A 14,832-nucleotide genomic window follows, 5' to 3' on the forward strand; every position below is an offset into this window, starting at 1 on the left:
AATTTCCTATTCCCATCATGAACGAGGGTTGTGTGAAGAATGAGATTTTGATATGCGAGTCATTGAGGATGGTTTGGCTTGTTCTCTTGCATTTTTTTAGGGTCTCATTAAACGTCCCCCAAGCAACAGCAGCTCTTTGAGCAATCAGATCAATTTAGAAGGCATAACGGCAACATCCTGTCTTTCTAGTCGACTTGCTACCTCATCATCACCATAGTGACCTCTAACTTTGAGCTTTGAGAACTTGTGCAAACACTAGTACAGTGACCCCAATCACAGTAATGCACGTCACTCTTAAATACTGTCTTATATTGCAATGATCACCGAGAGAGATATCTATAGAAAAATAAAGTTCTCTCTTTATTATCACAGTATTTTTTGAATGCTTTGTCATTTTTATTGGTGCTTGCAACAACAAAGATGTTGTAGATCGAAAATTAAGAGCATTTCGTGCACAAAGTCAAAGGTACACACGTCACAGGTCAGAGGGGTCAGTGATGTTATTGATGGTCTGCATCTATGTTTGAGAACAGGATTTGTGGCTGGGTGAAATGATGGCTAAATGGGTTGCTCAACTCAGTTCTGAGAGCAGTACTTCCAGAAGCACACTGTTTTTGGGGAAAGATAAACAGTTTATTTTATTATTTTATCATGCACTCAGCATTGTTTGTTATCCAGAACAATTGGTTTGCATCATACCTCTCTTGTTGGTTTTCTTAGCTGATGGAAGAGACTTTTTAAGGGCTTTTCCGTTGAGTTTGGGATCCATTTGGTCAGTGCTGGCCTTCGGTGAAATCCAACCGCTGTCTATAGTGGTCGCAGTGGTGGATTTCAGGTTTCCATCTGTCACTACCTGAAGGTTAACAAACAAGATTTCTAGCATAAAGCACAAACTGAACTTTTTTATATATATTTATATACAATTTGAACATACCATTTTGTTCTTCTTCCCGGTACTTCGTCCATTGCCATTTCCTTTAAAGAAAGAAACAACACAACAAGAGGCAAGATTTAATTCAATTAAATTGAATTAAATTTTATATTTTTCAAAAGTTTGGGGTTGATTTTTTAAATCTCTTCTGCTCACCAAGGCTGCATTTGTCTGATCAAAAATATTAGTGTTATTTTATTATTTTTGTGACATTTTTTATTTAGCTTTATTTTTTATCTCAGCTTAATATCAGTTAGCCACAAAGACCACTTTTTTTTTCATCTATTATTTCTATAACATTTCAGCTTTATTTCAAATAGCAAAAATATTATTAATAGTTTTAGTTTTGTTTACAACTACACCGATTTTATACCAAAAAACAAAGAAAAAAAAAAAAAACCTTTGAAAATGTGAAAGATTATTGCAACTTCAAATAACTCTTTTCTATGTGAATATATTTTAAAATGTAATTTATTCCTGTGATGCATCATTACTCAAATTTTCAGTGTCACATGATCCTTCAGAAATCATTTTGTGATATGCTGATTTGCTGCTCAAAATAATAATAATAATAATAATAATAATAATAATAATAAAGAAATAAATAAATAATAATAAAAAAAAAATTATTAACAATGCTGAAAAAAGTTGTGGTGCTTCATATTTTTTGTAGAAACAATGATAGATTTTATTTCATGTTTTTTTTTGAGGAATAGAAAGTTCAAAAACTTTTGGAATTATTTTAAATGTACTACTTTGGATCAATTTAAGTTTTAATCTAATCAAAAAAAAAAAAAAAAAAAAAAAAAAAAATCGGAAGTACGCCTATACAGTATATCATTTGTAAAAGTATTTGAGGTTTTGGCTCACCTCTGGTCATGATGGTGATTCGATGGCTCAGTGTGCTGTTCATTAACTTGTGAAGCTCTTCAAGTGCACTCAGCATCTTCAGCAGCTCCTCTCGAGCACCCGGCTCCCCCGTGATGGGATCAGATCGTTCAGCTGCTGATGGAGTGTCGTCGTACTTGTTTGAATCAATCACCTTTGACAGTCTGAACAGTCCGCTCTTCTCCGTTTGCCGCTGGGAATCAGGTGAACTGATTATACGGTCAATCCTCAGAGATCCATCACTGCTGCCCGGCACTGGCGGAATCTCCTCGTGACCATCAGAAAGGAGTGTTAGTGTCTTTAATGGATTATTGACACCCGTGTCTAAGGTTTTGTCTCTGATATTTGGGTTACTTGTAGCTGTAATTATTTCGTCTAACGCTCTCATCACTACGGTCTTTCCATCTCCATCGGGAAATGTCGTCATTGGTCTGGTCTTCAGTATTTTCTCAAAAATCCTTGTCACTCGTGCTGCATTATCCTGAATATCCGCGACAGTTCTCCTTGTACCTGGAGAGAAATACTTGCATTTTAGGGGACGTTTAAATCTGTTAAAGCAACTTGTGTGGTTTTGCCTATTTTTAAGACTTTTGAGCCCCTTTCAAGTATTTATTTCCGCTATTTGTTGATCGCGGTATTTCGTACTACTCGATCATCACGTTTGGCGGGAAAGGTGCGAAAGAACGAAGCAATTCGAGAAACAAACCTTTTGGAAGCATTGAATCAATTGAACCGATTAATAAAAGAACACACATCGATTCACTCGAAACTCAACACACTGGTGATGACTGCTGGTCAGGAAATGCAACAAAACCTCAGGCCAAAACATTTATAAAAACAGCTTTTACAAACTCATTGCAAATGTTCTACTGAAAATTTTAAATGCAATTAACAAATAACCAAATACCAATTAATCACATTAATTAAACATGAAGTGTAATGTGTGTTCTTTTTTTTTATTAATTTTGCAGGGCTTGTTTTGTTTGCTTTATGGAGGAATTGTCTAAACAGGCCAGTAAACGACTATTAACTACTACTCTTCCTTTTAGTTAGTCTACACAAATGTATTACAGAACTACTGCTTTGAAACAAATGATTCGCAAAGGATTCAAGATTCGTAAAGCAGCTGCTTTAAAAGTTTAGTTCCCCCCAAAATTAAAATGTATTCATCAATTACTCTCCCTTATGTCATTCCTAACCTGAATTTTGGTTCCCATTGTCTTCCATTATATAGACAAAAATTACAATGGAAGTCAATGGGAACTGACCAACTTTCTTCAAAACATCTTATTTTGTGTTCCTTTAGTGCTCACTGGAATGCAATTTAATTCGTTTCAGCTACAGAAAAGTTTATGCATGTCTTTAAAATTCCAGTTTATGGTTGGTACCAGAGTGATGCATCCCCTCTGTTCTGTGAAAGGGTTTGTCTTATTTAGTGGTGTACCGTTGAAATGGAATTGTTCCCATACCCATAGAAACAAGTCAGTGGGAATGTCAGTGCACTGAAACATCCTGAGAACCTTGAAAAGAGAGACATCCCGAACTTCAAACATCCCCTTAACAGGCATATTCTTGACTTGGACAAACATACACAACATAACAGATGATAAATGCCTTTTGTCTGAGGAACTTTCCTCATCATCATTCTGATCTTAGAGGCGGATGCTGACAAATGGCTTGTTCACACTCATGTACAAACACATGTGGAGCCGCTCACTGCCTGCAGCCATGTTGACAGAAGTCTTGAGGAAGTCAAGGAGTTGTTAGGACGACCACAGGGCATCTCAGTGATGTCATAGGCAGGGTTTTTGGTCTCATAGAAATACAAAAAAAGACGTTTGCAAACACTGAACTTGCCATCACTCCATTAAAAACTTTTTGAAGGGTCTCTTGATAAGATAATAGTGGTATTATCATCAAGCAATCATGACCATTGTTGGAAAGAAAAAGTGCACTACAACACCAGAATCAATTTATGCATATAGTACTAAATTAGCATGACATGAATTGTAGTAATTATTTTATCAGTTTAAGAACTGTTTGTGCATGTGCATTTACTTTGATAGTCCACAGCTAAACAAAAATGTTCTAAGAACGTTTTGCTAAATATATATATATATATATATATGAGTGTGTGTGTGTGTGTGTGTGTGTCTTTTTCTTTTTTTTTTCTTTTTCTTGTTTATGCAATGTTAAGGGAACATTCCATTTCATGTTTTGAGAACATTATTAAGGCCAGATAACTTCAAATGAACATTCTATTAATGATGCTGAAAGAACATTTGTTCATAATCTTGCCAGAACGTTCTGAGAACATTCAATATTAGCTGGGTTATTGTTGTATGCTGAGATCCAGGTCAAAATATTAATCAGAATTAACCTAAATGAAATCCACTGAGACTTAAAACCTAATTCAAGCATTATGTAACCCTACTTGAAACCCCTGAGCCAATTTTAGCATGAAACCTAAATGCGAAATGACAGATTTAGGGTTTGCACTCACTGGAAGTGTGGACAGCACAAGACCAATAGAAGACCACAAGAGCCGGCGCCACTGTACTAATTACTTTGGTTCAGCGCCATCTCTGAGTCTGTAGGCTTGACAACAGTGAAATAACATCTCACAGGACAGAGAAATCACAAATGAGATCTCTTTAATATTGCAAATGCCTCTTCTACACTCTTAAAAATAAAGGTTCTGTACTGGCATCTATGCTTCCACAAAGAACATTTAACATCATGGAAACTTTTCATTGCACAAAAGTTTTTTTTTGTTAGTGGAAAAAGGTTTTTCAGATTATTAAAATGTTCTTCACACTAAGAAAAAAAAAAAAAAGTTATTTTAACAACTGTTCACCAGAATGATCTTTGGGGAACCAAAAAATGGTCCTTCAATGGTATCTCTTGCCTCTCAGATGTTTCTTATGAGAAAAATATATGTGAGTTTCAGAACAGATCCCAACAATGTCACAAACTGTGCTCATATGTGTGTGCAATCAAAATACAGATATCTCATTACGAAGTTAAGCATGTTCTGAGCTGCTATCCACATTTTTGCAGCTCTTAAACTCTATATATGACAACTGTTGAATCATTTTTATCTGTTTTTATTTCTCTGAAGGAATTTTAGGAGGCAGTTTATTCTTGAAACATTTATAATCCATTGAATCTTTTCGATTTGTTTGCAGGTTGGGACCATATGGTTAGAAATCGGTGTTCCTTTATAGCTGAAATTGAATTTGTTTAATAATTTATGAATTTTACAACATTAACACTGCTATTTTCTTGTTTATTACTGTAAAAAAAATGTGTATTGTACAAAGCGGAATATAAATGAATGGAGTCAAATATAGGGTATGGCACTATACTGCAAAAAAAATTCTTAGTTTTTCCATTAATATCGAATATCTAAATATTCTTTTATTTAAGAAGGAAAATGACTTAACATGTTAGGTCTTGTTTTCTGAAGAATATATCAAAATTAAGTGAATTTATGCTTATAACAAGAACAAATATGTCAGTGGGGCAAGAAAATAATCTTGTTTTCCTTTTAAATTAAGTATTTTTTTCTTACCACACTGACAGATATTTTTTATTTATTTAAAAATAAACATAATTTTGGTCGATTTTTCAGAAAAACAAGACTTAATAGGCTATCTATCAGACCTCAGAATCATTGTAAATGTATCTTGATTTAAAAATGTTTAGACGTTTGTACTGGAAAACTGGAATAATACTGAGTTCGAAAATCATTTTTTTGCAGGGTAATGCCAAGGTCACGGGTTCATTTCCCAGGAAGTGCATGAACTAATTAAATGTAAACATTGAATGCAATGTAAGTCTTTAGATAAAAGAATCTGCTAAATGCATGAATGTAAGCTGTGAGCTGGTTTGGGTTTTTACCTGTCTCACCTCCATCAGCTGGTTCTTCAAAGGCATCTGGTTGTCCAGGCATCAACGGAGCAGCATCCGACACTGAAGTGACAGTCAGCAGAGCAACTGTGGTCAATAGTTTCAACATATCTCAGTGACCTGAAAGTGAGACTGTCAAGCTATGAATGAGAGCTAAATGAACGTTTTAGAGACTTTTAGATCAATCTTCTGTCTTTAAATGGCAAATCTGTACACCTGCCACACTCTTTTACACTGATGCACCTCTAAGATGAGAAGGCTTGTCAAGTGTGTTTTACCTAACAGTATTTTACACCGCGATGCTTCTACCGTCACGCCACATCCACTGGCCCTTTTAAAACGGACGCCCACACTGACACTGTCCAATCAGACTGCTCATCCCTCCCTGCCACGTCCAGGTGCTGTGTGACATTTGGGGCCGTGTTTGGTGTCGGGGTCTTCATTGTGAAGGTGGCAGCAGGCTGTGGGCCCTTCTGCGTCAGAGGCCCTTTTTACTCTGGCCACTGTGCAAACACATTAAGAAGTGCCTTATCACTGCTTACACAGCAGTGCACCCGATGACTTTGAATTTGATTTGAGTTTGATGTGTGCGCCAATGCAAATAGCCTTCATGCATATGAGAAGAAATTAACATGACTTCTAGTGCAAGATGCATTTGACAATAAAAAATAAAGAAAATAAATGCACTGGTCACCACTATTTCATGTAATCTCATGTGTAAATATTAATATAGAGCATTAATTAATTTAATGACATAATTAATTTATATTTCAGCTTTATTTTTTATAATTTTAGTACTTTAACTTAAAATTATTTCATTATTAGTTTTTTTTTTGTTGTTGAATATATGCATTTTGAGGTCTATATGGCCAGTTGTGAAGTTCTATTTAAAATATTTATAATAAGTATTAACATAACTTTGTTGTGATAAAATCTGTATGAGTTTTCTCTAATGACAGGTCAACAGATCAACAGACATTTTTATGAAAAAAATAAAATAAATCATGAGTCCATGAGATTTGATGTCATCACACCACTTTCTTTTTTTTTTTTTTTTTTACATGATCTCAGTGTTTTTTTAGTATTATTTCTATTTATATGAAATTTTTTAATTGAATATATTTTTAAAATATTTCATTGTATATATTATTTTAAATATTTCAATTAAATATCCCCCTCCCTCCAAGTTTTTGATGAAATAATTTTTAAGTTCTAATTTATTTATTTATTTTTTTCATTTTGGCCCATTTTATAGTCACACGATTTGAGGAATCATTCATGTCTAGAACCCTAAATATGAGCTATAGTTCTTCAGCAAGCATCTCTAATTAAAGCCAATTACTGTAGGATGCAAGTAATAAAAACTGTAACATACACTCTCTCCCAAAACTCTGGAAAGTCTGGATGTGTCTGGATGTGTTACTGCTGGAAGTGTTTGCTCTGACAGTGATGTCAGGACAGAGGGACGGGAATGCGGTCAGAGACAGAGGAACGGAGTGGACGGGCCTCAGTGGAGGTTGCTGGGAAGGGACAAGTTAAACCAAGAGCATCCAGCAATTCATTACCCTTTCAGCCTGAATACAGTCACCACTTCTGTGAGGAAGCGTCAAAACTCGTGTCCGTCAGACAATAAACACCCACCATCTCTTCCTGTCTCTCGAAAGTAAATTTTTTCCTGCTGTAACCTTTTCTTGTTTGTTTGTATATCAGTGTCGGAGTCAAAACCAGATTCTGTAAGAGCCAGAACAAAACCCAAGACACAAACTGCTCAGTTCAATGAACTTTTTGCATCATTCTTGTTCCTTGCAGAGATCAGAGCATTCTGAACCTTCTGAAATCCTTCACTAGAGGGCAGTGTTGGATCTTGTCTTGCGTATGATGCCAATGTGAGAGATGAAAACGATCAGTTGTTTAATCTTAATCTTAATTTGATGTTTTTCCTGCAGTATTCTAGACTACTAAACATAGCCTATTAGACTACTGAAAACACATCTGTTTACTTGTGTATTCATACTGTGCTGCATTGCACTACATTAAGTGTATGCCATTAATGTGTATCAGGATTTCAACAAGAAAACGAAGCAGCGCAACCGTTTCCAACACTGATAATAAATAGACATGTTTCTTGAGCAGCAAATCAGCATATCAGAATGATTTCTGAAGGATCATGTGACACTGAAGACTGCAGTAATGATGCTGAACATTCAGCTTCGATCACAGCAATAAATTACATGTTACAATATATTCAAACAGAAAAAAACTTATTTTAAAGTGTAACATTTCACAACATTACTGATGTTATTGTATTTTTTTTAATCGAATAATTGCAGCCTTGGTGAGCAAAAGAGATCTCTTTCAAAAACATTACAGAGTATTGTGGACCCCAAATTTTGAATGGTAGTCACATTCTTGAATTATTTATTTATGAGGAATACAATTACACAATATTACAACTGAATAGGACAACTAAAATATTTCCATTAAAAAACTTAAGTAACATGTGATGCTAAGGATGAGAGAGTGAGCACTGAGCAGGAGGAAATACAGACGAGTGTGAGGTCTGGACAGAGAAGGCAAGGGAAGAGAAGGTCAGGCCGCAGAAAAGAGCGATTTGTTTTCAGTGAAACTGGAGATCCTCCCCCACTTACCGCCGGCGCAACCTACAGCGGAATCAATTACCACTTGTCAGGATGAAACCAAAGCCATGCAACACAATAAGGGCACGACCTAAGAATTTTGTGTTAGCAGCCGTGTGTGATTGTGATTTTATTTGTCTTTTATATATTTGTTTGTTTGCTCGTACAGAGCAAGGCCCTGGTTCAATAACAGTATAAATTTATTTTCTTTTGAAAATAATATTTTGGCTTATTTTTCAATTTTTTAGGTCCTTGTTGTACATAGGCCTAAGTACAGTAAGGTTTTCGGGCATATAGCCTATTATACAGCATACTAAATATATATTTGCAACTGCTAACAGCCAACTAATTAACCATATGATTCGGCGAAAGAATTGTTTATTGTTCATAAGCATTATTCATAAATATTATATTTTCTAATCATATGTGTATTTTATCATATTGCTGTTTGCCGCTGTTTTATAAGTACAAGTCAATCTATAGGTTGGTTACAGTGATTTTAGCACATTAAAAAAATATTTTGTAACATGCATCAATATCATACACTGTAAAATTCACAAACACACACACACACACACACACACACACACACACACACACACACACACACACACACACACACACACACACACACACACACACACACGTTTAAATCAATGTGTTACTTGCTGTTTACTTATAATTAGTTGTTAAATTTACCAACAATTTCTGTATATTTCAGAAATATATTTAAAGTTTCAACCTTCATAGACCAAAATGTATTTATAGGGCAAGAAAATACATTTCCAGTCTTACAGTAGCCAACATTTAGACTTTATTCATTATATATTTTTATACAAACATGCCATATGTTCTTACATGTTACAGACAAAAAATAAAGATTTTCTTCAAATGTGAAATATGTGAATGTATTTTCTTGGATTGAAATATGAAGGGCAAAATATATTTTGAAATTATATTTTCAAAAATCTGTAAAAATGGCAAAAAAGAAAAGAAAACAAAAAGAAAAATATATGTTGGCATAATACATACATATATATATATATATATATATATATATATATATATATATATGGCATAATACATACATACATATATATATATATTCTATATATATATATATATATATATATATATATATATAATATATATATATATATATATATATATATATATATATATATATATATATATATATATATATATATATATATATAGAAATATTAGCAAATAAACAAACACACTCACACACACACACACAAAAACACAAACACAAAAAAAAAAAAAAAAAACACACACACGCACACGCGCACACACACACACACACACACACACACACACACACACACACACACACACACACACACACACATATATATACATATATATATTCTGTATATATTTGCTGTATGGCTATTATCTGCTTCATTTTACTTTTACTTGAAGTTTACTTAATCTACTTAATTTTTTCCTGGCCTATTTGTTTTCTTTTACAGTGGTAAAAGAAAAAAAATACAAGTGGTAAAAAAAAAATTGTCTTTGGTGTGTTGAATGATGCTGAATGAAGTGCAATGTGTGAATGTGTGTGTGTGTGTGTGTGTTGCACGCCCGTCTGCTGTCACTCTACACCTCACGGACGCTGTGGCTCACCAGAGGCCAGTGTGGTTCAGGGAAGGTTTGGAAACGTCTGAAACCTCTAACCACAGGAGCAGGCCGGCCACCCAAGCCGACAGTCTGTGGGCGAGAGCCAATATCTGCTGCACTGGTGCCACCCGCCGCTATGCCACAGACCAAAGACACTCACCGCAAACATCATTGTGTTACAACAGACAGACCCAAAAAATATCACAGTTAAATATCAATATATGTTCATATTCTGCATACCGTTAGGGTGTATAATCTAAATGGATGCTTTGCCAATATTATGTGTACAACAAATCCTGTCAATACCAAGATACACACACACACACACACACACACACACACACACACACACACACACACACACACACACACACACACACACACACACACACACACACACACACACACACAAATTTTAAGTATTATATTTTATTATAATGACTGTAGAACATAAAATATCCTGTCTGTTAAAGATAATATTACACACAATTAGGTTTCTTTTGTTCACCAAGGCTATAATTATTTGATAAAATACAGTAAAAACATCAGCATCATTACTCCAGTCTTTAGTGTCATATGATCCTTGAAATCATTCTTATATGCTGATTTGCTGCTCAAGAAACATTTTTGATTATTAAGTGTTGAAAAGAGTTCTGCTGCTTCATATTTTGTGGAAACCATGATACATTTAATTTTTCATGATTCTTTGATGAAAAGAATGTTCAAAAGAACAGCATTTATTTTAAGTAGAAATCTTTTGCAACATTATAAATGTAAGCTATTTCCTTTTATTTTCGATTAACTTTATGTTCCTTTCCTGAATAAAAGTATGAATGTCTTTCAAAAAATATAGAAAGGGTGACATGCAAAAATCTCAAGTGTTTTTGACTAAATAAATAAATAAAATGAATAAAATTACAATGTATAAAATATATGTGACAACTTGCCCCAACCTGACATTTATGAAAAATACTATTGTTCACAGATTCAAATCTACCTTTATTACATAACTGACTCCTGTCTTCACAAAAATTACTCTGATTTGAAACAGTTTTAAACTAGATGTTTCAAACCAATGCTTGACAACTTGTGTATTTAAACTAAATCTGACATAAAGACATTGAGACACATGGTCTACATGGTGGCCAGGGGTGGCACCGGCCCCTACAGAAATCTGGTTGGCCACCCCAGGTGCCCATCCCAGGTTGCAGTTTTTTAGGCTTCAAAAACAGGGGCACCATTCACTTATTTTATTAATTAATACTTATTTGAGTTAAGTGATTATTGTAAATATGCATTTAATATTAGTTTATCTAGTGCATTTGTATTTTGTTGTTTTGAATATAATTATACAATAAAAGCTTATAAACCATCACAGAGTGTGCTTCTGAAATTAGTGAGGGTGCTTAAGTCTTAATGCACATTTTCACATATTTTGTCCAATCCATTGCTATAGATATCACTATGTCAATCACTGCTGTGTCAAGAGTGAATCCTGTATAAATATGCAGATGTCATTCACAAAAATTTGCAACGTGTGTGTGGCCTAAAAATTCTGCATTTTGAATGGATTATAGCCTAGATAGGTTAGAACTCAGTATGACATCTTGATCTAAAACATTATAGCCAGTAACAGCACTGTATAATATCACAGAGACCACAATGTGTCAGACACAAGATTGCAGCTTGACAGTTCTGAGGAACGCTAACAGATCGGAAAATAAATGAAAGGAAAGAACAGGATGAGTCACGGTTAGGAGCATTTCCAAGTGTCCTGAAGGAAATTGAGGACGACGCTGCGAGTGATTGGTTACTATTAGGAGACACTAATGGGTGTGACATTGATAAGGACCGTAACCTGATCGCATGTTTTTTAGTGCTAACTTCTGCACTCCCGTCCAGCCATCAATCATTATTGCACCCCGGGCGAACTCCCTCGGCTCTCTAAATATTTAATCAGCTTTAAAAAAGATTACGGGCCAAAAAGGAGAGAAAATGATCATGTTCTTTCCCTTTTCTCTCTCTAGGTCTTTTTCTCTTTTCATATTGTATTTGAACATAAAAGTACACTATCAGAAAAAAAAAAAATGCGCAAAAATGGTATCTTTAACATCTTGTAACTGGGGCTATTTTAGTAATATTAAAATACTATTATCATTTTTTAATGTTTTTCTATTCTGTTTTCATTTGAACTTTAGTTAAGGTTTTAGTAAATTTCTTGTGTATTTTTGTTATCTTTTATTTATTTATTTAAATGTCTATATAGTTTTTATTCATTTTTTTATTTTTGTTTTAGTACCTTAACTTAAATTAAATTAAAATGACAAATGTTGCCTTGGCAACTAGCTTAAAATATACATTTTTTTATGAATTTTATTTTATTTCAGTAACAAATGTTTCTCATAGTTTTAGTTATTATAACCCAGCTAAGAAGGAACGTTCTCAGAACTTTGTCTAATGTTCTGGCAAGGTTCTCTCAAAATTATATATAAAAAAAAAAAAACATTCTTCCAGTGATGTTAATAGAGGATTTGTTCAGTTATCTGGTCTTTTCTCAAAACAATAGCCAAAAAACATTTTTTATACATTGTTATAGAACTTTTTATTTCGGTTTTATTTCTATTTCTATTTTAGTTGGCCATTCATCTAACAATTTTTGAATTTTACTACTTGCTTCAGAACATTCAAAAGTGACATTCTCATAACGTTCCCTTAACATTCGCATAAAATAATGTTTTTAAAACATTTAAAACACTGAATGTTTTGAATATTCAGAGAACATTAAGAAATAGCATTTTCATGACATAATGGAAATGTTTGCAAAACATTCTGGCAAGGTTCTCAAAGTAGTGAACAAACATAACATTAGTTTAGACATTTGTTCAAGATCTTTAAGTTTTCAAAACATTAGCACAAAAACATTTTTTATACATATTTTCTGAAATGTTTTAATTGGATGTTTATTTTTACTACTTGTTTAGAATGTTCAGAGAACATTAATGGGACATTTTCATAACTTAATAGAAATGTTAGTAAAACATTTGTAGACCAAATTTTGTTGGTTGTACAAGTCCAAAAAAAAAAATATATATTATTATTATTATTATTATTATTATTATTATTATTATTATTATTTTTATTTTTTTTTACGTAATGCCACATTTCTACCTACAAATGTTTTGACTGACTTCCTCCAGAACAGATGCAGTATTTTAGTGGAGAATTTTTAACTCACACCTTCCCTATCCACACATATTCAGCACTCACAGCTGTCATCCAGGGCAACTGACACATTCCCAAAGTCACCGGACACCTGAGCCCGTGCTGCTTCCATCAGAGCCATAATTAAAGTATACATTACTGCATACAGCATGGTGTCCGGTGACCAGAGCAGAGATCCGATACCTGAGGCTCTGGCTCTACAGCACCGGGCCCCCATTAGCAGGTATGAATTATACATTCAGTATTATAGTACTTATAGCACAGAGAAAGCAAGAAGGACGACAAGAGAGAAAACAAGTGACAAAAGAGAGTGAATGATCAGTGAGGAACAGGTGGGCATTGAATGAGGAAGGTTGTCAGAAAGATAGACTTTAACCTTGACTCAATGTAAAATTTGTCATAATGATGAGTTTATTTCTTTTCTGCGTATAATTCAGTTATTTGCAGTGGTGTAGTGGTGCACTGAGAAGTGGGTATACTGCACTGCATTATTCTGATGCTTTTTATTACCTGGAGATGACTTGAATACACACATAAACCATATTTTGTCTTATTGTCTTCATGTTTCATCACTCGAAACTTTATTTTTTATTCAGCTTAGCTGAGATTGCTTTGGCTACGATAGCTGGATGCCTTTATCCACATTAGGGATTTTCTTGAACATCATAAGTTATTACTTCTACGAGTCAGTTTTGGACTTTCTGCGTGAAAGTATGAAATGAAACACACTGCAGAGTGTTTATGCCTCGGTTCTAGTCTTGCATAGTCAGACCTTCAGACTGACAGCAGAAGCTCTGGGAACCTTGGCCACTTTGAATGGCGAGGACCGTCCAAGAAAGTGAAAGTGACAGTGACGTGACATACAGCCAAGTATGGTGACCCATACTCAGAATTCGTGCTCTGCATTTAATCCATCTAAAGTGCACACACAGCAGTGAACACACACACACACACACACACCATGAACACACACCCAGAGCAGTGGGCAGGCATTTATGCTGTGGTGCACTGGGAGCAGTTGGGGGTTCGGTGCCTTGCTCAAGGGCACCTCAGTAATGGTATTGCTGGCCCGAGACTCGAACCCACAACCTTAGGGTTAAGAGTTAAACTCTCTAACCATTAGGCCATGACTTCCCCGGCCTAAAGAGGCTATATGACTGACAGGTAAAGCAACCAATCACGTTTCGTTTTGTGCCGCGTCATGTTTAGGGGCGTGGAAATGTCCCCACAATAACAGACTGGTGTGTAAAACTCTTGGACTTATTTGAAAGATTCTATGCTGCAAACTTTAAGTATTTCACATACTTTTAAAAATCCAGTATTTAGTTGAACCTGATAAGTGCTCATTGTCACAGTTGTAAACATATGATGGCTTTCTTCTAACATGAGGGGGTTTGGCATCACAGCATCTTTGTTTCCAGGCGGAATGTTAAAGAATGCAGCTCACAAGTCTCCCGGAAATCCTGTATATTTCATCTGATCTAATTACAACTTTGCCGAATACCTGCGTATATCCTGCATTACACCGCTGGTTATTCGTAACAACTTTAGAAAATCATCTTATAAAGATCGCACTCACAAAGATACATTTTTATTTAC

The 14,832-nt window shown here is 34.5% G+C and overlaps 1 protein-coding gene across 1 annotated transcript; it reads right to left on the bottom strand.

The window, feature by feature from the left end:
• Positions 1 to 28: 28 nt before the first annotated feature.
• LOC109078850 lies at positions 29 to 6,105 on the bottom strand. Its single transcript, XM_042746795.1, has 5 exons — positions 5,723 to 6,105; positions 1,802 to 2,329; positions 935 to 975; positions 700 to 853; positions 29 to 608 (listed from the first exon to the last, which is right to left on the bottom strand). Exons 1-5 carry the CDS (start codon positions 5,838 to 5,840, stop codon positions 577 to 579), a joined length of 873 nt encoding a protein of 290 aa, XP_042602729.1. The 5' UTR covers positions 5,841 to 6,105; the 3' UTR covers positions 29 to 576.
• Positions 6,106 to 14,832: the final 8,727 nt, after the last annotated feature.

This window comes from Cyprinus carpio, chromosome A1 (assembly GCF_018340385.1).
Source record: "Cyprinus carpio isolate SPL01 chromosome A1, ASM1834038v1, whole genome shotgun sequence".
In the NCBI taxonomy this organism is placed as follows: domain Eukaryota; kingdom Metazoa; phylum Chordata; class Actinopteri; order Cypriniformes; family Cyprinidae; genus Cyprinus; species Cyprinus carpio.

Excerpts from the sequence above, each read along its gene's own strand:
- LOC109078850 (XM_042746795.1), bottom strand. The coding sequence starts at position 5,840 with ATGTTGAAACTATTGACCACAGTTGCTCTGCTGACTGTCACTTCAGTG. Across the intron at positions 976-1,801 it reads AATCACCATCATGACCAGAG|GAAATGGCAATGGACGAAGT; the intron begins GTGAGCCAAAAC and ends CTTTCTTTAAAG. Across the intron at positions 854-934 it reads CCGGGAAGAAGAACAAAATG|GTAGTGACAGATGGAAACCT; the intron begins GTATGTTCAAAT and ends GTTAACCTTCAG.